At 49.8% G+C, this 27,864-nt stretch overlaps 1 protein-coding gene across 1 annotated transcript; it reads left to right on the forward strand.

The window, feature by feature from the left end:
- The first annotated feature begins 369 nt into the window (after positions 1 to 369).
- ADAMTS15 (ADAM metallopeptidase with thrombospondin type 1 motif 15) lies at positions 370 to 27,864 on the forward strand. Its single transcript, XM_043579834.1, has 8 exons — positions 370 to 1,697; positions 13,837 to 13,969; positions 14,487 to 14,654; positions 14,888 to 15,171; positions 20,648 to 20,825; positions 21,864 to 22,045; positions 22,151 to 22,326; positions 24,313 to 27,864. The coding sequence occupies exons 1-8, from the start codon at positions 741 to 743 to the stop codon at positions 25,085 to 25,087; spliced, it is 2,853 nt and encodes a 950-aa protein (XP_043435769.1). The 5' UTR covers positions 370 to 740; the 3' UTR covers positions 25,088 to 27,864.

Genomic DNA, 27,864 nt, shown 5'->3' on the forward strand with positions numbered 1-27,864 from the left:
GGGGGCCTAGGATGGGGAGGGGAGGAGAGGGGTCAACGGTGAGTCTTCATTCCCAGCTCCCGACCCTAACTGCCTTGAGATAAAGGCCTTGACCCAGGGAGCAGACAGATGTCGATCGGGACGGAAGTAACTGGTGTGTGGGGGCACTGGGGCATAAGGCGAGGGCAAAATGCGAACCGAGACTGTAAGCGTTGGTTTCTCTAGCCAGCCCACGCCTCCTGCCTCAGCTCAACGCCACTCCCTCCCCGCCAAGTGGCTCTTCGCTCGGGAGGCGGGACCGAGTTCTCCGGTGGCCCCTGGAGGGAGGTTCGGGCTGCAAGCTTTGGGAGGCTGGGAGGGGAGAGAGGGAGGGGCGCTGACTGGGCAGTCCAAAGAGGAGGGGGCCTTTAATAGGCTCGCCCAGCTCCTGGCTCTCAGCGCAGCGAGTGGCTGCGGTTCGAAGTGGTCCGGCACCTCCCTCTAGTTCTCGGCTGCAAATCTCTGTCCTTGCACTTGACAGCGATTGTACTTAAGCTCCCAGGGCGCGCTTTGCTTGGAAAGGCACAGGTAGGAGGCGCGGGCTGTTCGGTGCACGCTCACTGCTCTGGGAGGAGTCTCTCTCCCTTTGCTCTGCTTTCTGGGAGCTGCGGACTGCCCCGGAGCGTTGGTGGTTCCCGTGTGCCTGCTGCAAGGAGACTCGCCGGCGGCCGGGGAGCCGCGCCGAGCCCTTCTGAGAGTGCGGCAGTGCGCTGCCCGGCGCCATGCTTCTGCTGGGCATCTTAACCCTGGCTCTCGCCGGGGGACCCGCTGGCGGGGCAGAACCAGAGCAGGAGGTGGTGGTTCCCATTCGACTGGACCCGGACATCAATGGCCGCCACTACTACCGGAGGGGTCCCGAGGACTCCGGGCACCAGGGACTCATTTTTCAGATCACAGCATTTCAGGAGGACTTTTACCTACACTTAACTCCAGATGCTCAGTTCCTGGCGCCCGCCTTCGCCACTGAGCATCTGGGCGTCCCCCTCGCGGGACTCACCGGGAGCTCTGCAGACTTGCGACGTTGCTTCTACTCTGGGGACGTGAACGCCGAACCAGACTCCTTCGCCGCTGTGAGCCTGTGCGGGGGTCTACGCGGAGCTTTTGGCTACGGAGGCGCCGAGTATGTCATTAGCCCACTCCCCAACGCCAGCGCGCAGGCAGTGCAGCGCAACAGCCAGGGCGCACACCTCCTCCAGCGCCGGGGCGCCCCTGGCGGGCCACCCGGAGATCCCACCTCTCGCTGCGGGGTGGCCTCAGGCTGGAACCCCGCCATCCTGCGGGCGCTGGACCCTTATAAGCCGCGAGGGACCGGCTTAGGAGAGAGTCGCAGCCCGCGCAGGTCCGGGCGCGCCAAGCGCTTCGTGTCTATCCCGCGGTTCGTGGAGACACTGGTGGTGGCAGATGAGTCAATGGTGAAGTTCCACGGCGCGGACTTGGAGCATTACTTGCTGACGCTGCTGGCCACAGCGGCGCGACTCTACCGCCATCCCAGCATCCTCAACCCCATCACCATCGTTGTGGTCAAGGTGCTACTTCTCGGAGACCGCGACGCCGGGCCCAAGGTCACGGGCAACGCGGCCTTGACGCTGCGCAACTTCTGCGCCTGGCAGAAGAAGCTGAATAAAGTGAGTGACAAACACCCAGAGTACTGGGACACAGCCATCCTCTTCACCAGGCAGGTGAGTTAGATGATCTGTCACCTCTTTGGACCCAGATAACCCCATTTTCTTAGGGTCACCGTCCTTAGCTCTCCAAATGCCCTTTGTGCCAAGCAAGTGACCCCGGGTTAAAATTTTGTTGATCTCTCCCGTCTCCCACTTTGGTTCTAACAGGGACAGTCCGCTCCTGGGCTCCGTGGAGCTTCGGCTCACGTGCATCTGGATGCACGTGGGCTGTCGGAGGAGCGCCTGCTACTTCAGAAGGTGTTGGCCTGGCGTGGCCAATCAGCGCCTCCTAGATCAGGCGCGGAGGGGCCGGAACCCAGGAAGTTGCCGCCCCGGAGCCGCAGTGTGCCTCCAAGGCAGATAGGAGGCGCTCTGAGGATGGTGTTGGAGGGGTCGGGAAAGGTCCGCCCCTATTCAACCAGGGCGTCTAAATCCTTCCAGACAGCTCTTCTGAGGCTTCTTTTCTCTTCTTGTGAAACTGGAAGGTGATGCAAGCGTTCCAGTTCGGAGCCTGGCTACATTTCTTCTGGGTAACATGTTCAGTTATCCTCTGTCCTGGGCCTGGAAAACCTGGATTGGGACGAAGGGAATCAATTGGGATATTTTGTGGGTTGAAATGAAAAAGACAGACTCAAGTACTGGGAGCATTCCGTCCTTCTTTGCTGCTTCTCCTGTACCCTTGTGTGCTGGGCCTGCCCAGGGGATTCCAGTCCATTCAGAGCAGGCCATCTAGTTCAAGCACCTGTTTGGAGGTTGGAGTTTCAAGTGGAGTTGCACTTGGAGCCGAGTTGGGAAAAATCTCTCAATTTTCCCATTTCCTTGTTGGCCGAGGGTGACCCATTTGCCCTGATGTGTGTTATGGAGCAGAGCAGCAGAGGTTACTTATGACACCGATTCACTGAAACTTCTGATGACCACACTTGACTGTAGGGCTCCAGTTTCTGCCCCTGGCAGTGTGCAGGTGGTGTGAGCTTAGTAAAGAGCATCTGGAGACCCCAGGTGCAGGACTGGAAAGGTACTGAGTGTTGGGAATGGAAAGATGGTCAGATCACAGAAGCACCTCTGCTCTTTGCTATGGCTTTATGAAAATTTACATTCACAGGTATTGTGGTGACTGGGTACGTTGAAGATTTTGGATTCTTGAAATTTCTCAGATTCATGGGACTGGGAGGAAGAGGGGCATCCAAGTGACCCGCTTCCTCTGATTTTGGGGGTTGCAACTTGAATTGGTGCCATGCTCTTGTTTTGTTATTGTCATAACCACGTCATTCTGGGAATGGCACAGAATCCTTGGTTACCCATGGGGCTCTCACTCTCCACTGTTTCCAAAGGCCACTCAGAGCTGCACTGGCACACACCGGGCTGGAGCTAAAGTCTTCCACACTAACCCATTTGGCACTGCCTGTCCCCTCCTGGAATTGAACTTCCTCTTTTCCCAGCCTTCTCCTCCCACCACCTGGTTCCTCTAGGGAGGTCTTTGGCCTGAGTCTGTTTCCTTGCACTCATTCTTCCAATTGAGGTCTGTAGAGCTGCCACTGCCCAGCCCCTGCACACACTGTCTGAGTCATGGGGAAACTGCAGAGGAGGTGGCTTCGACCTCTGCACACAGACCAACTCGGCAGTCAGATTGCTGGGGGGAGAAAGCAAAGGCCAAGAACAGGATATCTTAACGGGCAAAGCAGCTGTTGGCCCATCTGCTACCTGGGATGCCCCTGTGGAGGTCACTCAGTGCTTCTAACGTAACAGACCTCAGTCTCCACCGCTTTGTGGTTAGGTTGACTTTTGGAGCCAGCCCTAGAAAGAGGACTCCTGCTGGGAGTATGGGCCACATCATCAGAAGGATTTGCGTTTTAAAGAAGAAGCAATCAAGCAGCATGACAGCTTCTGTTTGTCAGTGGTGTCTAGACCCAGGGGCTATGCTAACCATGCATAATGGGTACAAGATGCATGGCCACTTGGGTCAGAAGCAGTGATGTGCAAGATGTGAATTTTGGAAGCTGTCTTTCTCTTAGGCTTCTAGAGGGCGAAGCCAGAAAGTGGGGAAGCTGTGTTGGCAGGACTAACATCCAGGTATGTGCTTAATGCTTTCGAGTAAACATCTCTGCCTCGCCTCCTTGCCAGCACAGACTTCAGGGCCTGCAGCATTCTCAGGGTCTTAGGAACTGCTCATTCCTGAATTCCCCTGGGGAAGGTACAGTATGTGGTGAGAACACGAGCCTGCAGCTGCTCTCTGTAGACAAGGCAGATGTGGTCTCTGGGAACCTGGAGGAGTCTCCTGCTGCACTCCAACGCAAGAGAAACTTGTGTTTTACTTTGTAAGGTTTAGTAGTAATCCTTTAAGTCGGGTATGAACTTCCCTGATTATTGTAATGTTGGTGTAAGCAATGCTTTTTCAAACTAAAATGAGGATATATATATATATATATATATCCTATATATATATAGGATATGCAGTAGGATTGCATATCTATATATCTCTATCTATCTATCTATCTATCTATCTATCTATCTGTATTTACAGTTGACCCTTGAACATGGGTTTGAACTGCATGGGTCCACTTACAGGTGGACTTTTTCCAATATAGTATAGGACTCTAAATGGATTTTCTTTTATGATTTTCTTAATAACAATTTCTTTTCTCTAGCTGACTCTACTGTAAGAGTACAGCGTAAAATACATATAGCATACAAAACGTGTGTTAATTGACTGTTACTGGTATGTTTTGGTCAACGCTAGGGTATTTGTAGTTAAGTTTTTAGGGAGCCAAAAGTTATGTGTGGATTTTCGACTGCAATGGGGGTCAGTGCCTCTAACCTTCATATTGTGCAAGGGTCAATTGTATATGGTCTGTTTGGATAACAAGTTTTTAGAAATATGCTTATTTTGTTAATCACCTTTGGTCTATAATGGATCTTGAACTGTCAGACATCTTTAGAGTCACCTATTCCTTGGTCCCCCCAGAAAATTCTGAAAAATGGCTAGTGACTCTGATAGCACACAGGAAGGAAGCAGGGAAGGGTCAGTCTCCATCAGACTGTACTTCCTCCTATGAGGAAGAGGCGAGAACAGCACCCGTAGAGCTCCAGGTGCCAGGTACCTGAAGGGGGAACAGTGGGAGCATTGGGACTGATGGGCACCGGAGCACCCCTGTTGACCCACTGTCAGAGTTGCTGTGCATGAAAACAAGTCTGGGCCCAGGCTATGGGGAGACGCTGCTGTCCTCTTGGCGGGCAGAGGGAGGGGTGTGGGGTGTTGAAATCAAAACACTGGAAAGACATGACCCAGGGAGGAGACTTTGCTGTACGCAAAGGAGAAAAAAAGAATTGATCATACAACAAATATTTTGGCAATTTGAGGAGTTTTCTTAAAGATTCAGAGTCAGTTCATGGTCTTGGAGAAGGAGCGCACATTTGATTCTGCAAAGCAATCAGTCTCCAGACTCATAACAGCAGGGTGAGGTCAGCACGGGATTGGAACCAGGATCTGTGGAGAATTACAGCCAGTCTTTCTGGGTGGACATTCATTTCTGTGAGAAGACAAGTTTCAGTGGCTTCTTGTTGCCTTGGGCAGCGGGAATGAGGTATCTGGTGCTGGGGCTCAGTAGGATTGCATTTCTCTCGGTCTGCTCTCCCTTAACCTCCGATGCCTCTGCAATTTGGGTAACTTTGTGGCAGACTAGCTTTCGTGAATTTATTCTACATTTCAAAAGTGCTTACTGAGCAGCTGTTATTTCCAGGTACTGTCCTGGGCTGTGGGGGTACAGATATTACGATGTGGCCTCTAGCTCTCAGGAATTCACTGGATATCTGCGAGCCTGACAAGGAAATAGCTCATTACACAAGGGTGTGTTAAGTGCCATGGGGGAGGCATGAGCCCTCTGTTGGAAGTCCGGTGGGGGATTGTTCTTCTTGTGGCTAGAGCCAGGAAGGCCCTCTGAGGGAAGGGGACAAGGGACAGGTGGCAAGAAGGTATTGGGCTTGGGAGCTGGTGGTGATGGGAAAGGAAACTTGTTTCCTGTGTTGCAGGAGTCCCTCTTCTCCATTCCACCATCTGTTTTGCTATTTGTAACATTTTCTCCTTTGAACAGACTTTGTTTTTTAGGATTTGCAATTTGTGGTTTTTCTGCATGAGTATTCCTTCATTTACTTTATTTATTCTGTTGCACTTATTTTATTTTTATTATTATTTTTCAAATTTATTTATTTTGAGAGTAAGAGTGCACGAGTGGGGGAGGGGTGGAGAGAGAGAGAGACTCCCAAGCAGACTCCACACTGTCAACTCAGAGCCCCATGTGGAGCTCGAACTCATGAACCATGAGATAATGACCTGGGTGGAAGCTGTATGTTCAACCAACTGAGCTACCTGGGCGCCCCTATTCTGTTGCACTTAGTAGGACTGTATGCCGTTCCCTCCCCCTCTCCCCTCACCATTTTTTCTATGCTCTTGTTTCTCCTCTTTTGAGATTCTCCAGGGCAGGCTGCTTGCCATTGTTCTCTTCTCTTCTGTTTCCTTCATTCATGTCCTCACCTTTCTGCCTCTTAGTCCCCAGCTTGGTGCTTACCTTGTTTTGGCCTTGAGTAGTACTATGTTTTATGGGGGCACATGCATGTATTCTATACTGTGTAGAGAGGAACAGCACTCTGGAGGCTCAGTTGAGATAGAGGCTAGTTCTTTCTATAATAAATGACTTGCCATATGACAGTGAAATTTAGCATTCAATTAAAAAAAGGTAATAAGGGGCTCCTGGGTGGCTCAGTCAGTTAAGCGTCCAACTTCGGCTCAGGTCATGATCTCGCGGTTCGTGAGTTCAAGCCCTGCGTCAGGCTCGGTGCTGACGGCTCAGAGCCTGGAGCCTGTTTCAGATTCTGTGTCTCCCTCTCTCTGACCCTCCCCCGTTCATGCTCTGTCTCTCTCTGTCTCAAAAAATAAATAAACGTTAAAAATAAATAAAAAAAAAGTAATAAAATGATAACATGTGTTTTACACATATCTCCTAATACAATAAAGAGAGTTATAGTTTTGTCAGAATCTTTTGGAAGTTGGACCTTGGAAGATATTAGCAAAGAGGGGTACCTGTAGCTTTGGTATTTAAGAGTTTGTAAATCTTTATCACTGAATGGAAACTGAACACTACTTCTGGGAGGGAGGAGGGAGGAGGGAGGAAGGGGAATAGGAGAGGAAGGAGTGGAATATGGTTGCTCCCAGACTTGGAAGGTGATTGTTCTTCTCCCTCCTTCTTTTACTTATACCAAATAAGGAAGCCTATATTAATAATGGAGGATGGGGGAGGAAGTTTGGAGGAAGGAGTGTGCACCAGAATCTTTTTTTTTTATTTAAATTCCAGTTTGTTCACATAGAGTGTAATATTAATTTCATGTATATGAGTTAGTGATTCAGCACTTCATACAACCCCTGGTGCTCATCATGAGTGCACTCATTAATCACCATCACCTATTTAACCCATCCCCCCACACATCTCCCCTCTGGTAACCATCCATTTGTTCTCTATAGTTAAGAGTCTGTTTCTTGGTTTGTGTCTCTCTTTTTGATTGTTTGTTTTGTTTCTTAAATTCCACATATGAGTGAAATGATACGGTATTTGTCTTTTTCTGACTTATTTCACTTAGCATAATATTCTCTAGCTCCAACCATGTCATAAATGGCAAGATTTCATTCCTTTTGATGGCCGAGTAATATTCCATTGTATGTATATACCACATCCTCTTTATCCATTCATCAGTTGATGGGCACTTGGGCTGTTTCCATAATCTGGCTTTTGTAGATAATGCTGCTATAAACATCAGGAGGAATGTGCACCAGAATCTTCTTCTTTCTTTTTCTTGAACGCTGGTTTAGACAGGAAGGCAAATGAGGTTTTCTCCCTCCTTTGGTCTTGCTGTCATCCTGTCTTTGAACTTCTTGGTAGATGTTTGTGCCACACATGGTGCTTCCCCACACCTTGCCTTGATGCCTGGTCTTGGCTGTGTGGCACAATGGAAAGAACATGGACTTGGAGTCAGGCAGAGTTGAGTTTCAGTCCTGCCACTTGACTTTTAGCAATGGTCATTGAACGAATCAGCCACCTGGACTCCACTTTCCTTATCCATAGAAGGATAATGATGATGACAATGGTACTGAACTTAAAGGCATTATCAAGGATAAGTTCCTGGGTATTCCAGAATAGGCACCTGTTGTCATCACTACCTTTGTGGTCTGTCAGTATGTTTGTTGTTGTTGAATAATTATGTACAGATCCTTTGCCAGAACTTACACTTGGGATGGCCCTGTTTTAAAGCATTCTGTCTCATTGTACTTGTAAGTACACTTAATACATGTCTGTTTTTGTGTGAAAACTATGGACTCAGCACATTCCCACTGACTTGTAAACTCCTTTAAGCAAGGAGTGCTGATTTGTAGGGGCACATGAACCCCAATGTTTATAGCAGCACTATCAACAATAGCCAAATTATGGAAAGAGCCCAAATGTCCATCAACTGATGAATGGATAAAGAAGATGTGGTATATATACACAATGGAATACTACCCAGTGATGAAAAAGAATGAAATGTCACCATTTGCAACAGACATGGATAGAACTGGAGGGTATTATGCTAAGTGAAATAAGTCAGTCAGAAAAAGACAGATATTGGGGGTGCCTGGGTGGCTCAGTCGGTTAAGCAGCTGACTTCAGCTCAAGCCATGATCTTCAGTTTGTGAGTTCAAGCCTGCATTGGGCTCTGTGCTGACAGCTCGGAGCCTGGGGCCTGCTTCAGATTCTGTATATCCCTCTCTGTGTCCTCCTCATTCTCTGTCTCTGTCTCTCTCTCTCAAAAATAAACAAACATTAAAAAATTAAAAAAAAAAGATATCTTATGTTTTCATTCGTATGTGGAATTTGAGAAACTTAACGGACCCCAGGGGAAGGGATGGAGAATTATTTTAAAAAATAAATGAATCTAAAAAATAAATAAATGGGGGAGCCTGGGTGGCGCAGTCGGTTAAGCGCCGACTTCAGCCAGGTCACAATCTCGCGGTCCGAGGTCACGATCTCGCGGTCCGTGAGTTCGAGCCCCGCGTCAGGCTCTGGGCTGATGGCTCGGAGCCTGGAGCCTGTTTCTGATTCTGTGTCTCCCTCTCTCTCTGCCCCTCCCCCATTCATGCTCTGTCTCTCTCTGTCCCAAAAAATAAATAAACGTTGAAAAAAAAAATAAAAAATAAATAAATGAATCTAAAAAAAAAAAGACTTTTGTGTCTTTGTAGCCCCTCCAGTGGGCCGTGCATGCTGCCGTTGTTCAGTATGTATTCATGGGAGGAAGGCACTGATACTAGTGAAAGGAGTGTGTGTAGCTCTGGGTGCTTAGGTAGCTCACCTCCCTTCCTGGGGATCATTAACTCAGTGTTTTCAGCTGTCAGGCTGCAGGGTTGGGAGGGGTCAGGTTCTTCTGGCATTTCGTGTTGGCTCTTTGCCATCAGCTTTTGCCCTGGAGAAAGGAGAGGCCCCAGCAGGGAGCCAGCAGACAGGGTGCACAGGAGGGACGGGGTCAGTGTGTCAGTGCAGGTATGGGGCAAGGAGCCAGGAGCTTGCTCAACCAGGAAAGGGGTGCAGGCGCTGCTCTAATAGCACTCTTGGCAGTCAATCCTGTCATTCCCCTCTCCCCAGGCCTCTCCCAGGCCTCTCCCTCTTCAGTGGACAACCTGTGCTTTGGGGGCTGAGGGTATGGGCTGGAAAGTCTTGCCATCTTGAGATTCCCCAGCCCCTTCATCTCTGGAAGCAGTACTGATGTGAGGGAAGCATTCAGCTCTCAGGCGGCACTTCTGGATTTCAGTCTTCACTCTGCCCCTCCCTTCCTGTCTGACCTTGGGCTCACTGATCCTGGGCTAGTAACTTACCTTCTCTGAGCCTCATATGTAAAATGGGGCCTGACAATGGCATCTCCCTCATAAAGCTATTGTACAGATTTAAGAACTAATACAGGAAAGCTCTTAGAACAGTGTCTGGCACCTGGTAGCAGCTCAGTGTCAGCTATTAACATTGTATTCGATATGTATCCTCTCTTGAACTGATGATTTCCAGAAAAAGCTTGGTCTTCCTGCATGCTTTGGATTTCTCTTATTCTTGTCTTAGTTACCTTGGTCTCCCACTGTAACACCATTTTGTACATCTTGAAGAATTAATATTCTAGCGAAACCCACTCTGCTGATAGATGTTTCCAGAGTGGGTTCTCTTCTTCACCAGGCATCCCTAGTCCCATTGCCCAGACACCCAGAATTGCTATTTTTTCCCCCTTCTTCTAGCAAAGCAAGGCCCTCCCATGCTTAGGGATTACAAACAGAGGTAGATTTGGGGTTGGATGAGGAAATACAGAGATGCACGCCAGAGATTCAGATGGGAAACAAGTTAAAGGCACAATATTAATACAAGCACTGGGTGGTTTTCAACAGTACTTATGCTATCCTAACTAGAGTGCTGTGGTTCAGACCAAAGACCCCTGCTGGCCTTGGTGTCAAAAGGGTTCAGTAGCTCATTCTTTAGTTAATAGCTGTATGGCTTTGGGTGAGTTCATGGAGCTTCAGTTTCCTCATCTACAGAGTGAGAGGTTGACTCCCAAGTTGTGTGAGTACAATACTTGGAAGCTGCGGTGTGGCCATGAATATAAGCACTGGCCCACATGCTTACAAGTTCATAATGAGTAGGAAGTTGGCTGCATGAGAACACATATCTTCTGCTGCATTAAAAAAAAGTTAATGTGCTTGATTTTTGTGGGTCCTCCACCCCGTACTGCTGGAAAATATGAGCATCTCAGTAAGTGGCTAGGGAAATGAGAGGAGGTAGGAAGGAAGGCCACGAGGAGTTGTGGTGAGGCGTGGAGGGAGTGGGCATGGTAAATGTGGATTGGGCCACTGCAAGGTGCTTGCTTTCAAGTCATGGCTCTCCAGTCCTAAATTATTTTATGAAAAGGTACAGTGAGAAAACAATAACCTGGGAAGACCAGGGTCTTGGCCAAGATGATTCTTGGGTCATCTGGAACAGCAGCTGTAGCTTCAAGGAGAAATGGCAAATTACCAGAAATAGTGAGGCAGGTAGGGGCTGGGTGGGAAGTGCCTCCACCCTCCAGGCAGAAGGAACCAGAACAGTTTCTATTTCTGGAGATAAGGGCCTGAGCTGAAGAGGTTAAGGCAATTTGAGTGCATCTGAGTTCATTCCAGAAGGGTGGAGACATTCAGTGCCACAAATGAGGCACTACTGAGCCCTGCACACCCGCCTGTAGGCGTTCAAAGAACTAAGATCCAGCAATTCTTCATTTGAGTCCCTGGCTGGGGGAAGAGGGCCAGGCAGAGCCCCTGACCCCAAACAGCTGCATCTTCCCACAATGAAGACACTGGTTACTGCAAGCCTGCTGCTCTCAGCTACACCCTGACCCTCAGGAAATCTGCCGGCTCCTTCCTTGTTCCTCTTGTTTGATCCAGGGAAACCGGGATTTCTTGATGGAAAGAACAGGTTGCTCCTGGCCAGGAAGGGTCTGCAGCTGCATGTCTATGCTCCAGAGAGAATCCACCCTCCCGGAGAAGAATGGAGGCCTTTTTTTTGGCTTTAAGGACCTTCCAGCGGCAGAGGCGGGCTGCTGGGCAGTGGAGCTCCAGTGGCTGCTTAGACCCCAGTCTGAGCTGTCAGTCTGGTCTCACCATTTCTGCTGAGCAGAGCAGCAGATGGGATTCTGAATGTCCACATGGGTGACCTTCACTTTTCTGGGAGTTCGTTTCATGGATTAGTAGACAAGATCATCCTCAGGGTTCTTTCCATTCTAGAAGTTTATCATTGTGTGTGTTCCTTTCATAACCTACAGGGCCAGAAGGGGCTGAGCACCCTGGGATCAGGGAAGGAGCAGAGGAGACTGAGGCCTGAGGAGAGAAGTGACCTGCCCCCAAACACACATCTACTTAGTGGTGGGGCCAGGGCCAGAGTCTAGGCTTTTCCATTCTTGTTCCCATGCCTTTTCTCTTACACAAAGCCCGCAGGGAGTGTGCATGGTGGCCCCAGGATGGTGTCATGTTTGTCCTACAGGCTCTCCCTATGGGCTGTGACCACTAGATGAGAATTTTCAGAGACCCCTGCCTTAGTGGGGAGGCTGTACTATAGTGTCTAGGGATGAAAGGGCCCAGCCCCCTCCCCCTTCCATGCCTCTGTGCAAACCTCTGTTCTTTCCTTCTTTGTCCCCTGCCTTCTTCTCCCTCTGTTCTCAAGCTGATCCGTGTGACCCCGCCCTGTTCCTCAGCAGTTGTGTTCCTTAAACTGCTTGTCAGGTGAACTTCCCCTCCCAGGTTTTGATAGCAGTTCTCTTCTAGGTCTCAGAACTCTGAAGGAAGGAGAACTTTCTGGAAGAGTGAGCCTTTGGAAAGGGAAGAGTACTTGGAAGAGACGGAGTTTGAGGTTCACCCTGAAGGGTTCCAAGAAATGGCAGACATGCCACATGTGAGCCCAGGACAGCAGATCAAGGCCAGGCATCCACCGCTCATGGTTGACCTGTGTATTCTGGAGTCTGATTACTCTCCCAGTTCTTTGGCCAGAGTTAACGCTCATTAGGAGGTGTGACTATCACCTGACCATGGGAAGCCAAGTTTGACTGCTCAGGTGGTAAACTTTGGAAGGCTCTGGATTAAATTTTGCTGATTTTCTGTACTATGACCACTTTTCCTCCTATGCCTCCTGGCCCCACTAACTCTGCTGCCCAGCTGTTCCCCACCATCAGCATGTGCATGCACACGCACGTGCACAGAGCCCTAAAGAGAAATAAGATTGAGAACAGCTCTGGGTGTGTTTATGTGAATGCCTTGGCTACCACGGAGAACACACACCACTCTTTCTCCTGGGAATTCACTTAGGAGCTGCTGACCAATCAGTTGTGACATGGTGCAAACAATGCTGGTAACCAGTCGTACAGACCCCAGTGCACATCTCCACTCTGTGACCTGGGCCTCTCTGAGCGTCAGCTTCCTTGTCTGTGGAAGGTGATAATAGCAGTCATTCTTCCAGTGGGATGTTGTGAGGATTAAGTAAGGTCATGCACGTTAAGTACACACACGATGTCAGCATTTAATAAATCATCGCCATGATTAACTGTGAGCATGGGCCTCAGTTTTCACCTTTGACAAATAGGTATAATGATGTATCTGCCTCCTAACACTCTCTGGGGGATTAAAATGAGATGATACATGTAATAGTTTCTTGTAAATTGTGAATGAAGACAAGGATGTAATGGAAAGAATACCGGTATCACTGATTCAACAGTGTCTTCTCTATTGTGATTAAGTATCTTGTCCTGTTTCCAACTCCTGGGCTCTTAAGATATGTAGGTGCATTGATGGCTCAATAAGTTTATTAAGATATCCATCCCCAGAAGTGCTTCCCATCAGGGTTGTTGCAGAAAGTCCTAGATTCTGATGCAGGTTTCAATACAAAAAAGAGGGACTGTCTTCGGTGGCAGTTCATTTATTTTTTGTTCCTAGCAGCCGCTGAGCCAGTGGTCCCTTTGAATTTCTGTAGCCAGTTGAGCTATGTCTGGATAGGAGACTGTATCTGCCTCATTCTGCCTCCTCCCAATTCAAGGAAGCCAAATCTCTGGCTTGGGCGGGTCCTTGGCCCATGACACTTTGGCTGAGAATCTGAGCTTAATTCACGGTTGTCCAGTCACTCCGCAAAGACCGAGACTGCTCAGAGCTGACTCTGGATGAGGAACACACTTGCCTTCCACTCCCACCTGCCTCAGTTATCCATGACTGGAACCTCACCCAGCTGTAGGAGTCGCCATTTTCTGGTTCGGAAGTCTGTCTCTATATAAAGCAATGACCTTGTAGTTTAATTTTGTACCTCCTAATTTCCTCCCACAGGATCTCTATGAGTAGGATTTGGGCACAATCTTCTCAGTGAGCCATAGGGCTTTCTTCCTGATGCTTCCTCCCTCAGTCTGGGTTGATTCTATGTGTAGCCCTGCAACCCTCTGAGAGAAAGGACCTGTCTAGGAAGGTGCTGGACTTCGTTAGACTGGGAGTTGGGATGAGCTGAGCATCCCATAGGATACCTTTCTTTCCTCCAGGCTCCTTCTGTACTCCATCCTAATTTCTGCCTGGCTTCTTGCTTCTCCCCCACCCTGGCAGGACCTGTGTGGGGCCACCACCTGTGACACGCTGGGCATGGCTGATGTGGGCACTATGTGCGACCCCAAGAGAAGTTGTTCTGTGATCGAGGATGATGGGCTTCCATCAGCCTTCACCACTGCCCATGAGCTGGGTAAGGTTGGAGGGTACTCTTGGGTATGGGGAGGAGAGCTCCCCTCTGGGGTCCTTTTGGGTTTGCCCTGGGTGCTTTGGTCAGGGGGTAGACATCTGTCTTTGCTTCCTCATGTCCTGAAGCTTTAGGGATCCTTTCTTAGGGTCAGAGTCTGCCTTAGCAATCGCTTGGTTTTATTTTTTCTGATTGCCCCAGCCCAGTTGGCCAGCAATATTGTCTGACTCAGCAGTCAGAGTATCTCATCAATTAAGCGTGAAGGGGAGAATATATTAGATAACACTGCTGCTCTCATTGAGCCCACAGCCTGATGGACAGGACAGAGAACACAAGAACACTATCTTAACATTTGCAAAATAGTCAGTCTATCACTAGGTAGAAATGACCAGCCTGAAAATTGCTGACATGGGCTCTCTAGCTTCCTCAGCTGAACCGCCCTCCCCTCCCCTCCGCCCTGCTGCTTTAAAACTGCATAGCCCACATCCTTCTGCCCTCTGAGTCCTCTTGCCTCACCCCACAGGCCACGTGTTCAACATGCCCCATGACAATGTGAAAGTGTGTGAGGAGGTGTTTGGGAAACTCCGAGCCAACCACATGATGTCCCCAACACTCATCCAGATTGACCGTGCCAACCCCTGGTCAGCCTGCAGTGCTGCCATCGTCACCGACTTCCTGGACAGTGGGCATGGTAAGCCAGGGTAACAGAGGAGGGACTTCGGGGTTGTCACTGGAGTGACTGCTCACTACCTCTCTGCACCTGTCCTCTGTTACCTAAGGTGTGCATGAGCCCAAAGAGTTGGGTTCTCAAGGGAGTCCATTCCACTGGCTCTTGCTTCAATGTCTCCCTATCATTCAGACTCACGGCTAGCTGAGCTCACCTTTCTCAACTCATCTTTGATGAATGTCCTTGGCTCCCTGTAGGTGACTGCCTCCTGGATCAACCCAGCAAGCCCATCTCCCTGCCTGAGGACCTACCGGGTGCCAGCTACAGCCTGAGCCAGCAGTGTGAGCTTGCCTTTGGTGTGGGCTCGAAGCCCTGTCCCTACATGCAGTACTGCACCAAACTGTGGTGCACTGGCAAGGCGAAGGGGCAGATGGTGTGCCAGACCCGCCACTTCCCCTGGGCAGATGGCACCAGCTGTGGCGAGGGCAAGTTCTGCCTCAAGGGGACCTGTGTGGAGAGACACAACCTCCATAAGTATAGGGTGAGTGTGCTGGAGCTGAGCGGGAGGCAGGGGGTGGACTCGGAGGCCTCCAGCGGGAACAGGTTTGCTGTGTAGCCATAATTGTGTCACATTGCTGCACTGTGCCTCCATTTACCTGTCTGTGGTCCTATCCCCTTCTTGACTCTAAGCCTGGAGGCAAGAGATATGGTAGGTCAGAGAACTTGGTGAGGCCTTAGACATGTGAGGAAAGTCTTTCATGTGGAATAAGGGGGCCCAGCCCTGAGTTCTGTGCCTCATCCTACCTGGGGAGGAGTGAGCACTGAACCCAAAGCCAATCACTAGATATTTGGCATTCCTCACTTGTTGGCTCCTTCCAGCCTCCCCTTATCAGCTATTTCTTTTTCTTATGATAATGATGACTAAATTTATTGAGCACTCACTCTAAATTCTTTATTTAAACTTTTTAATGTTTATTTTATTTTTGAGAGAGAGAGAGTGAGAGGGAGAGAGACAGACAGACAGACAGACTGTGGGTGGGGGAGGGGCAGAAAGAGAGGGAAACACAGAATCTGAAGCAGGCTCCAGGCTCTGGGCTGTCAGCACAGAGCCCAACACAGGGCTCGAACCTGTGAACTGCAAGATCATGACCTGAGCCGAAGTCAGACACTCAACTGACTGAGCCACCCAGGTGCCCCTATCATCTATTTCTGAGTGTGTTCTGTTTCCAGGGAGCTCTGGGCCAGAGGTGAACCAGGCTCAGAACTGAAAGGAAACAGACCTTTGGGCAAGCTTCAGTAATTTGCTACATTCCAAACCTAGTTTCTGTCGTGATTGTTTTTTGAAGCTAAGACATAACTGAGCAAAAGTTATTTTTTTCATGGTAAAAAAGAATAACAGTTGAATAAGAACAAATTTTAAACCCCACATATTCTCTGAATATAATAAAAACTTTATATTCTTCTGGTCTGGGGGCGGGGTCACAAAGGGATTGGGACTTTGTCGGACAGGAATAAGCAGTCCATCCTCTTTCTGGATCCTGGAGATGATGGTCCCTTCCCCATCCTTGTCTTGGATGCAGAGGGCCTTGCCTTGGGGTTTTATGTACAAGGGGGCAATATAATACAAAAGCATTTGCCAGCACTTTATCAGTTGCCCTGAGCTGGGTTTGGTACACAATTATGTAAAATCTTGTTCTATGTTTTGGGAACATATATTTAATTAAGCCTTTGGCCATTTATTAGGCATCATCCCACTGTATTCAGAGAACTATGTGAGGTACTGTGTGGTGGTCAGTGAAAGAAATAAAACATGGGTTGTGTCTCAGTGGGCTCACAGTCTAGTGGCGAAGCTAGAAATGTCACTGTAATCCAAGACCCAAAGAGGCATGTATTCAGTGTTAAGATAGAAGTGTGAAAACGTGTCATGGGATGAGAGATTAATGATGACTGGGGGGGGGGGTCTGAAAAAACTTTGACAAGGAGGTTGGATTTGGAGAGGGACTTGAGGAATGAGTAGGGTCTCAACAGGCAGAGATGGAGCAAAGTCAGGGAGGTGGGGCAAGCTGGAGGGGTGGACAGGCCAGAGCTATATGGGAAACATCTTTGGGGGTGTGGTTTGGGGCTAGTCTGGGGTTGCCTTGACCACCAGAAGGTCCCGAGGACAGGCCAGCCATGGCCAGCTCCTTCTCTTGGGAAGAGGAGTCTGGAGAATAAAGATGTTGCCCAAGAGGATACTGGATATAGGAAATGTGATCTGAGAAGACAGTATTTCCACATGCTTTCTGGAATTCTCAGTCCATCAACAGCAACATCCACCATATCCTCAGTCTCTTTTCTGGACATTCCCTTCACCACCCTGGCCCTTCACAAAGGACACTGCCCTAATCAGCCGAGGTCAAAGCACAAAGCTTATCTTACTGATCACACAGCCCCTGTGCTGCCCTGGGATCTCATTTGCAAGAATCACACTCTGACTACCAAGGCCCTGTTGTCCAGCCCTCTAGTTTTGGACTCCAGCAATTCTTCAGTCCCACCTGCTCTTCCTGTGCCCTCACCAGCCTCCTTCTTGAGCTGCAATTCCGTGGTCCATTGTTAAAATCACTCCTTCATGTACACTCGTGGCTCCCATGCCCCTGCCTCTCTCTGTCGTACTCGCTAGGATAAACCACTGTCCTGGTGGAATCCAACTGTCACTCAACTGTGCAGGTGGAGGTGAGTGCGGCTGGAGAAAGACATGGAACCATGCTCAGTGGGTTCAGCTTAAACTAATGGCCTGACAACTTAGGGGGGCCTGCAATGCTGCTTAGGAGTCATATGGTATTTTATTTCCTTTACTGCATTCGTCCTCCCAACATCCTACACGATTATATCACACCTTCGCCTCTCTCTGCTATTACCAACCCTTTCTCTTCATTTCCACTTTTGCCAGTAGCCTTTCTTCCCATCCCATTAATAAAAAAACAAGCAATCAAGTAATCAGAAGAGAACTTCCACCAACTCCCACCACCACATCCACTGTCTGTCCTGCTTCTGTGCTTGTAATCTCTACCTTTCCTGCTTTGCTATGGATGAGCTGCCCACATTCTCATATGGGGCCTGGCGGTGCAGTGCTTTGTGCTTAGGATAGTATCCCCTCTATTCAAGGAAAATGCTCCATAAATTCTTCCATCTCTCTCCTGCAGTGTCAGATTTCCCCTCTCTTGAGTTGAATCATTTCTATCAGGATACAAACTTGCTATAGTTCCTCCCATCTTAAATAAAACTTCTCCTGATCCTACTTCCTCTCCATAAATCAAAATCTATCTCTCTGACTCCCTTTACCACAAAGTTCCTGGAAAGAGTGGTATGAAATTTCTCTCTCCGGTTCCTGTCTTGCCATTTTACTCTGGAGTCCATTCCAATCTGGCTTTCAGTCCCACTATTCCTCTAAAAATAACTCTAACTAAGGTCGCCAAATGGCCTCTACACTGCTTAAGGCAGTGATTGATTACCATCCTCATATTGTCTGACCTGTTAGCAACATTTGACACAGCGGATCACTCTCTCCCCTGGGAACACAGGCTCGTGTCTTGGTTTCCCTTCTCTCTACTGGCTGCCCCTTCTGGTCCCCTTCACTGGCTCTTCCTCATATTCTTGTTTTTCCATGTTGGGCATTCCAGCTTTCAGTCCTTAGCTCTCCTCACTATCCACACTGACTTCTTAGGTGATTCATTTAGGCCAATGGCTTTAAGTACCATTTACACTGATACATTGAAGACTCCCAGATGTGTATCTCCAGCTCAGACCTCTGTCCTGAACTACAGACTCACATGCCTCACTGAATCTTGATTTCTCCATTCAGATAAGCATCCTAAACATAACATCTGTAAAACCAAGCTCCTGATCATCTGTCCTGAACTTGCTTTGGCAACTCCATCTTCCCGTTGCTCATGCCAACCCTCTGTTCTCTCACACCCGCCCATCTACTATTTCAGCAGTTCCTGTTGATTCTATCTTCAAAATAGATGCAGAATTGAACTATTTTTCCCACCTTATCTGCTTCCACCCTGTGCCAAGCTACTGTCAACTCCCTCTTGGATTCTTGCTCTTGGCACCCTAGCTGATCTCCTTGCTGCTGGTCTTACACCTCACAGACTGTTCCCAACATAGCGGCCAGAGGGATCCTTTAAAATGTAAGTCAGGTCATGCCACATGCTCAGAACCCTTCAGGGACTTTACTCCGCGTGCTCTGGACAAGTGAGTCCTCTATCTGCCTTCATCTCCTGTTTCTCTTGCTCATGTGATGCTGGAGCACTCCAGGCCCGTCCCTCCTTAGGGTCTTTGCATTGCTCCCTCTGCCTAGAATGCTCTTTCCCTCCTATCTGCACAACTCCCTCCTGTACTTCCTTCAGGCATCTGCACCACTGTCACCTCTGCAGTGAAGTCTCCATGACCCCCTGTAATGGAGAGCAGTCCACCTCACCAAGGCCCTCTCCACCGCTCTCTCCCCAGTGCCTGCATTTAACCGCTTCTGATACTATATGCCCAGGCCTGTTTTTATTGTCTATCTTCCCCTGCTGGGATGCAGTCATTTTCAGGGCAGGGATTTGATGCACACAGCGTTGACATGGAGTAAGAACTCAATAGGTATTTGGTGAATGAATGGCACATGGCAGGAGTCTTTCCTGTGAGATGAATGTACTGAAGGATTAAGTACTGAAGGAAAACTGGAGAAAATGAGGTGTATACACAGACTCTTCAGTTTATTAGTGCTCATGTCAGGCCTTTGAGAGAGCAGCTTCCCAGGTGTGATGGGGACAAAACCCATATTACAAGGCACCGAGGAGGGAGGAGGTGGAAGGAGCGAATGTAGAGACTCTTAGGAAGTGAAAGGCCAGGAGGAGGTGGGGTGCTAGTTGCAGGAGGAAGTGGGGCTAACAGCAAGTAATTCTTTCACTGGATGAGAGACATGTTGACTCAGTGAAGCAAAAGCTATCGGACAGAAGGGCAGATAGAATAACTATGCTGCATGTATGCCTAAGTTAAAGTATTTAGATTACATGCAGCCAGTTCCTGATTAGCTCCATGCGGGTTAGTCACTTTGGATGATGTATGAGAGCATTTTAATCCCAGGCTTGTACAACTAGGCCGCTTCCTTTGTTGCCCAACTGATGTGTGTTCAGGGGATGAAAACTCGCTTTACTGGCATCCTAAGAAAAACAATAATGAAGACTATACCGTTTCTCTCCCCTCTCCACCCTCTTGAAAAATGAAACAACACTGCATAGTTCACCCTGAAGCCAAACAAAGTTTTGGGATTGCTTTGTAGTCTCCTATCTTCATTTCCTCTGAGCACAAATGTTAGAACCTCTTGCAGTGAAACTTTCTCAATTTCAGCCCGATTGAGCTTAAGATCTGCTTAAGTCTGGTTTGGAGAGGAGTCTGGATTATGGATCATTTATAAATAAAAATATTCAAGTATCTATGGCAACAAGGTTTTCTGGAAAGACTGGGGGCCCGCCCCTGCCTTAGATTTAGAGACTCTTGTCAATACGCTAAGAGTAGGTAAGGAGAAACCCATCTTGCTCGGTGGCAAACACAGTGCTAGGAATTTTCACACACGATGTATCATTTAAATCTGTCTGATCTCATACCTGAGTATTACTGGTCCCATTTTTGCTAATGAAGCACCTTAAATTTAAGGAGGTTTCACCCCTTGCTCAAGACCACCCATGTGGTGAGGGCAGAGATGATGACAGAACTTGGCTATCTGACCCCATAGCCCAAAGGGGCTTGTCTTCGGAGTGGCCTCATTTATAACTGGGTGCAGTTGGCATTTGCTACTGACCAGATTGAAGTGTTCTGTGGGCGCTGTGTGGACCCTGACCATTTGCTTGTCATTTTCCCCTTGTGATCCACAGTGGACTTCATTCCAGTGGGACGGGATGGAATGGTGGGGGCTGTACCCGTGTAGCTGTTCTGCAGGCTCCCGGTGTGCATCCGGCCGCTGCAGGAGTATGACGGACTCTTTCTCATAGGTGGACGGTTCCTGGGCCAAATGGGAGCCCTACGGCCCCTGCTCACGCACCTGCGGGGGGGGCGTGCAGCTGGCCCGGAGGCAGTGCAGCAACCCCACCCCTGCCAATGGGGGCAAATACTGCGAGGGGGTGAGGGTGAAATACCGATCCTGCAACCTGGAGCCCTGCCCCAGCTCAGGTGAGGAGGGGAGGGCAGTGTTGGCCTGTGCCCGGGGACATCGAGGCTGGAGAGCACCCCTCCTTCATCCTCCACACTCTGGATACTTCATGGCTGCAGATTGACAGCAGTCAAGATTCTATCCCCTAGGACAAAGTCTGGAAGTGCAGAGGAGCAGATTCCTCTTGGGATCATTTCTTCCCCACTCCCCTTGGGCGGGGGTGTTTTCTTCCCCCTACTTAGGCTGGGGGGCTAAGTGGCCCAAGAGAGTGACACACTAGATGTCCTCTTAGTTAATTAAGTCTTGCAAGCCCATCACTCATAAGCAGGGACTTTTTATCCAGGGTCCATGAGCTTGGAGGGGAGAAAATTACATCTCTATTTTTACTAGCCTTTTTAAATTTAAAATTTATCATTCCCTTCAGTGAGTTTAGTATAGTTTTTACTAATATTTCTATCTAAAATTATTATTTCTTTTAATTAGCAAACTGCAATGCTAGTGGCACTACACGCGACTTTGTCCGCAGTAGAGATCTTGGATATGTTCATATGACATTTCAGTTATTGCCATTTCTCAGAATGCCATTTCTTCTCATCACTACTTGAAAATGATGGTGGTTATTAGACTCATTATTGAATCTTGTTATGTATTGGGCTAACAAGGAGCACACATATCACAAATATGTTTTGATATATATTGATAGTTGTATATCAGTATAATTAGTATTATTTGTCGTTGATGTAATTTATTTTATTCATGTCATAACATTCTGAAAATAGTTTCAGAAGACTCCTGAAGGATTGTGTAGCCCCAAACTGTTTAGGGTGTCTGTTATGGAGGGAATTGAAGGCGGCCCATTGCTTGGGGGTTGTGTGATTGGCTGTGACCTGCATCCTTTGGTCCTAGCCTGCTTTAGTTCTTTGAGAAGGGATGAGGATAACTCAGATGAGGGTAAAAGGTGTTGAAGGCCACAGGCGCTGAGCACCCTGGGGAGGAGGGCTCTCTCTCCCCCATCACTCCTCCCTTTAGCTTCCTGCCTGTGCTTCCTCCCTCCTCAGCTTCTGGCAAGAGCTTCCGGGAGGAGCAGTGTGAGGCTTTCAACGGCTACAACCATAGCACCAACCGGCTCACTCTTGCCGTGGCATGGGTGCCCAAGTACTCAGGTGTTTCTCCCCGGGACAAGTGCAAGCTCATCTGCCGAGCCAATGGCACCGGCTACTTCTATGTGTTGGCACCCAAGGTGAGTGAGCATGGGGCAGGAGACCAAAGCAGAGACAAAGTCTTTGGGATGCATCTGGCTGAACTGCCCTTCTTTCCTTTTCTCCCTTTCCTGGGGGCACTGCAGGTGGTGGATGGTACACCATGTACTCCTGACTCCACCTCGGTCTGTGTCCAAGGCAAGTGCATCAAGGCTGGCTGTGATGGGAACCTGGGCTCCAAGAAGAAATTCGACAAGTGTGGGGTGTGTGGGGGCGACAATAAGAGCTGTAAGAAGGTGACAGGCCTCTTCACCAAGCCCATGTGAGTTCTGGGTCCTGGAGCAGGGGGAGGAGGGCTGAGTGGAGCTGCCCCCAGGTGGTGGAAACTTGGGTTAGACTGGGGTAAATGGGCTGTGCCCTTGGTGTAGGGGCCACTCAGACTCTTCTGGGAGTATGATATTCAGCCAGCCAGCCAGGCAATTGACAGAGATGAATGCTTGAGGAGTCCACCACTGAAAAGGAGATGATATTTAGGGAGATGGCAGAGAAACATTACAGTCTATCTAGAGTTCTAGAGTAAGACTGGCCAGTGTTCAGATCTCAGTTACCCATTTTCTGGATGACCTTGAACATGTGACAACATCTCTGGAATTCTGGATTTCCTCACTTGTATAGTGGGCCTGACATGAATATATTTCCTATTGTGCTATTGTGAAGATTAAGGGTGTTACTCTAAGTAAAATGCTCAGTGTAGTACTTGGTGCATAATAAATGCTCACCAAATGTTCATGATGATGATCACAAAACACAAAACATGCCTGGGGACAAAATGTGACAGCCTGCCCATCTCCCGGAGCCTGAGGCCCTGGCCTCAGGGATGAGATTGAGGTGAGAATGGCAATAAACGGCAGAGTGAGTGGCTAGGACTGATCGATTCCCTCTTCCTGGGAGATGTGTACAGGGTCAGCTGAAGAAATGTCTCTAAGCCTCTTCTATTCCCACCTCCAGAGCCCGGCTTTCTGAAGTCCAGCAGGTTCCCTTTTATTTTCAGGGGAATGTGCTCCTTTGGAAAGTCCTGCCTCAGGTTCTGGAAGGAGCTGGAGCAAGCAGAGTCCCTGAGGTCTCAGTTGAGCAAGGCTATGGTTGGCTCTGAAAACTTGGGAGGCCAGGTGCTATGATAGAAAGGCCTAGATGGCTGTCCAGGAGCCTCAGCTGCCTCTTCTGGACACAGTGCCCTCTGCTGGGCCTGTAGGTGGGCAAGCTTTCTGGGAACAGGTGGCACTGCAGGTGGATGGTGTTCACAGGGATCTGCAGGGGGTGACCAAGTGGAGAATTAAAGGTAAACACCCCCAGACTTGCTTCACTGGCTCAATGGCAGGCACTCCTTTCATGGACTAGTGGAGCTGGAAGGAGCCTTAGATATCATCTAGTTTGACCCCCTCACTGTATGGGTGAGGACCCTGGAACCCAGAGAGACTGATTTGTCTGAGCCACCAAGGAGGTGGTGTCCAAGCCAGGGATTCATCTGGGTGCCCGACTCCAGGGCCAGTGTGTCTCATTACGTCTAGCCCCAGCCTTGGGCTCAGGGACTGAAGCCTTGTCTTCTGTTCCTCCTCCAACTCCTCCTCCTTCTCACAGTATATATTGAGTGCTTACTGGATGGCAGGCACTGTGCCATAGGCTCTAGGTGCTTTAATGAGGTATGTGTGATTATGATCTCCATTTCACAGATGAGGCAACTGACAAGCTAAGTGACTTATCCCAGGCCAACAGCTAAGCCAGTGATAGGGATGGGTCTGGTTCCAAAACCTGTGCTTTACTCCTGCCCTAGAATTCATCACCATGTAGGGGTGTCTGGGTGGCTCAGTCGGGGAAGCATCTGACTCTTGATCTCAGCTCAGGTCATGATCTCTCATGGTTTGTGAGATTGAGCCCCACGTTGGGCTTTGTGCTGACAGTTTGGAGCCTGCTTGGGATTCTCTCTCTTTATGCCCCCCCCCCCAAATAAAGACATATGAAAAAAAAATTAAAATAAAAGAATTCACCACAGTATAAATATCCTGAATAAAAAAGGCCACAGGGTGGTACAGCCAGTGTATGTAGCTTCAGATGATGTGGTGGCAATCTGAGGTACTGCCTTCCAGTTTGTGTGCTCCCCCTGACCTTCCGTGCTGTGGTTGAGCAGTCTCTGCCATCTTGGTGACCTCCTGCAGGGGTTGTGAAAGGGGCATCAGCTGTGACTTTAGAGGGGGATGAGGGCATTATGTCCAGGCAGGTGTCTAATGTATGATCCCCTTTCTCACCACAGGCATGGCTACAATTTTGTGGTGGCCATCCCTGCGGGTGCCTCGAGTATCGACATCCGCCAGCGTGGCTACAAGGGGCTGATTGGAGATGACAACTACCTGGCCCTGAAGAATAGCCAGGGAAAGTACTTGCTCAATGGGCACTTCGTGGTGTCGGCCGTGGAGCGGGACCTGGTGGTGAAGGGCAGCCTACTGCGCTATAGCGGCACGGGGACCGCGGTGGAGAGCCTGCAGGCCTCCCGGCCCATCCTGGAGCCCCTGACCGTGGAGGTCCTCTCTGTGGGCAAGATGACGCCACCCCGGGTCCGCTACTCCTTCTATCTGCCCAAGGAGCCTCGGGAAGACAAGGCCTCTCACCCCAAGGACCCCCGGGGCCCCTCTGTGCTCCACAACAGTGTCCTCAGCCTCTCCAATCAGGTGGAGCAGCAGGGCGACAGGCCCCCTGCACGCTGGGTGGCAGGCAGCTGGGGGCCTTGCTCTGCAAGCTGTGGCAGTGGCCTGCAGAAGCGGGCGGTCGACTGTCGTGGTCCCCCAGGGCTGCATGTGGCGTCTGCCTGTGATGCAGCCTATCGGCCGGTGGAAACGAGAGTCTGTGGGGAGCCCTGCCCGACCTGGGAGCTGGGTGCCTGGTCGCCTTGCTCCAAGAGCTGCGGCCGGGGATTTAAGAGGCGTCCACTCAAGTGTTTGGGTCCTGGAGGGCGGCTGCTGGCTCGGGACCAGTGCAACCTGCGCCGGAAGCCCCAGGAGCTGGACTTCTGTATCTTGAGGCCATGCTGAATAGGACTGTCCTTTTCTCCTTCTTACTTTCTGCCCAATTGGTGCTGCCTGTGTTCTGACCAGCTGGAGCCGTGGGCAGAGGGCAGTGGCTGGGGGTCCATGCCATGACGTCACCCACTTCCAGGGACAAGGACCAGGGACAGGGGTGAGAGGTCCTTTCCTCCTCCCTGGCCTCGGTGGGGGAAGCCAAGTGACTAATGCACAGTCTACCTCACGCCGGGCTCCTCCAGGGCCCAGTCTCTGGGAGAGGCTGAGAGGTGCGGGCACTGGGTAGAGGCGCTGGGGCCCGGTTTCCAAGGGACCTGGAGGATGGGCACCTCCCAGGAAGAACTTCAGGGACCTTGGCCCCCATCAGGGAGGCCACAGGCTGCTGGAAGAGCCATGGCCCAGCAGCTTGGCACCCTCAGGTGGCCCCGGGGGGCTCTAAGCCGTTTCTGAACAGGCAGGTTTTTATGGTGCTGTCAGCCCACCTTTTCTTTCTGACTGACAAGGACTGAATAATGAAAAATGGCTGGGGTGGGCAAAAACTGGTGGGAGAGTGGGATTAGGTATAACTGGAGCCTGGACCACCCCGTTTGGGAAGAGGTATATGTGTAGGGGGAGTCTGGAGGTTTCTCATTGGTTTTCTACTCCTGGCCCTCCCTCAAGAGCCACTCACCTCTTCTCACTGTGTTGTCTATGACATCAGGCTGGTGGGAGGGCTTCCAAGTACATGCCCTCTGACACATTGCATATAGATATAGGAAGCCAATAGGGAGCCTACTGCCTTCTTCAAGAGGGATATGACCATTAAAATAAGATACAAGGGATAATGGATTCTGTGGTAAAGCACGGAGTTTGAAGAGTGACGTAGGGGGTTCTGTATCACTGGTGGCTGGGCTTGAACTTATGGTGCACAACACCCTGGGATGGGGAGGAGGAGGCCCCAGTTCAGATGGCTTCTTCCTCCAGAGAGGCAGGTATAAATAGGGCTGCTACCTTAGCTCTGTGTTGCCTCAGAGAACCTTCAGAGTGGCCATGGTCTTGTCCCCACTAAGAAGGGCGTGGGAAATGCACAGAGGGCTAAGTGCTGAACATCCACATGCCTGCAGGTTGGTTTTCATCTGGCCAGCTACATATGGTCTGGCTTTGGGCACATCACATGACATTGCAGTTGGATAGTGGGGTTCACTGTTTGCTACCTCAGGCTATGCTCTCTGGGAACCAACATTTGTCCCTCCCCAGGGGCAGTGGTGACCCTGGTGCTTCCAGCAGACCTGGCTGTTGTCCTCCATAGATTGAGCTGCCCAGACACAAAGATGATTGTGTGGTGCATTGTGTCCTGCTCCTCATAGCCCAGCCAACCACCCACTGGTGTTCCAAATATGAATACAGGATCTCTCTCCTCAAGTGCCTTGGGGACAGGTTTCAGGTGACACCAAGAATCAATAATCTGACCCAGAAGCCCTTGGCAGCCACAATGGGAACTCTTGTCTATCCTGGAAACATGTTGGGGATATAGATACCAGGGTGTTTCCTATAGCTCCACATGGGAAGATGTTTTGGAGTTAGCAGTCTTTGGTTAAGCAGGGTATTTCTTGAAGGTGCAGCTGCTCCAGCATGTACATGGGAGATTCTGCTTCTGAGTCAGGTAATATATACTGGACTTTAGCAAGGTGACATCAGAGCAAGTATCTTCCCTGGGAAAGGGGTTCATTCCTTTTATTTGGCATCCCCTAATAGCCAGAACCCACAAACCAGCCATCCAGGCAAGCCTCTGGGATGTTTTTCCAAATTCCAGCCTAACCCCAGGCTGAGCCCTCGAACAGCGCTCCCCCAGAGGGGCCGAGGGCATGTGGATTTCTGAGGCAGGGCTGCAGTCACTTCTGAAGACTGAAGTGAGGAGGAATCTTCCCCCCTGCATGGGTGAACACTGTAGGGCTGCAGCATCAAAGGGAACCCAGGGCTCTAGGGCAGATGTGGACCCCCACTAGCCGACGATAGCACTGCACCCTGTGCTTGGTGCACCCATCCTTGGTGAGGAGGTGGTGGCACAGGGGCTGTGCAGAATGGGCAGGGTAATGGGGTGGGAGGGAAGGGAGCTGCCATCAGTGGGGGTGACTGGCCCCCTAGCAGAGCAGCTTTACAAATTATTTCAAGGAGGGACAACCTATCTTGTTCCTGACACAAGCTGGGTCTCAGTGCTTTTTTCTGTTGTGATGTCTTTCTTCTTCCTTTTTTCTTTTTTTTTTTTAAATAAGTATGACCAAGACAACTTGGGAGGTTTGTCTTATCCTTGACCATTTTGCTAATCCAACCATGCTCTCCAAGGCTGAGCAGAGACAAGCCTCAAGGTATAGGTTTCTGGTGATGGGATAAAAAAAAAAAATTAAGGTGGTATCTCATGTCTGTGGAAGAGGAGGGAGATTCTGTGGGCTCCAGAAACTTCTTCCATTGGGGTGTGGACCAGTAAGGATCTGGGCTCTGGAGCCCCCTGCCTCCTCTGCCCTTTCTGTGCACTGACTAGAGGAGTCCAACCTTGTGAACCTTGCTGTGCTGGAGTAGAGGGCTGGGTGAGCTGGGGGGCTTGGTTGTTCCCAGCCCGGGAGTTGGCTCCCAAAGGCACTAGACACTGTCACTTACAGAGCCCCCTTTGTGTTTGGTTCTTTTGCATTCCACGTGCTGCAGAAGGATGGAAGGACCTGGGTACTGGCTAGGCTGTGTATACTGTGTATACATGGGAGCTGGCTGCTGCAGGGACGACAGCCTGCTCCTAATAAAGTTGTAAGTATTTAAAA

The sequence above is a fragment of the Prionailurus bengalensis genome, chromosome D1 (genome assembly GCF_016509475.1).
Source record: "Prionailurus bengalensis isolate Pbe53 chromosome D1, Fcat_Pben_1.1_paternal_pri, whole genome shotgun sequence".
In the NCBI taxonomy this organism is placed as follows: domain Eukaryota; kingdom Metazoa; phylum Chordata; class Mammalia; order Carnivora; family Felidae; genus Prionailurus; species Prionailurus bengalensis.

Coding starts and splice junctions, on each gene's coding strand:
- ADAMTS15 (XM_043579834.1), top strand. CDS start 741: ATGCTTCTGCTGGGCATCTTAACCCTGGCTCTCGCCGGGGGACCCGCT. Junction 1,698..13,836: donor CCATCCTCTTCACCAGGCAG/GTGAGTTAGATG, acceptor CCACCCTGGCAG/GACCTGTGTGGGGCCACCAC. Junction 14,655..14,887: donor CTTCCTGGACAGTGGGCATG/GTAAGCCAGGGT, acceptor GGCTCCCTGTAG/GTGACTGCCTCCTGGATCAA.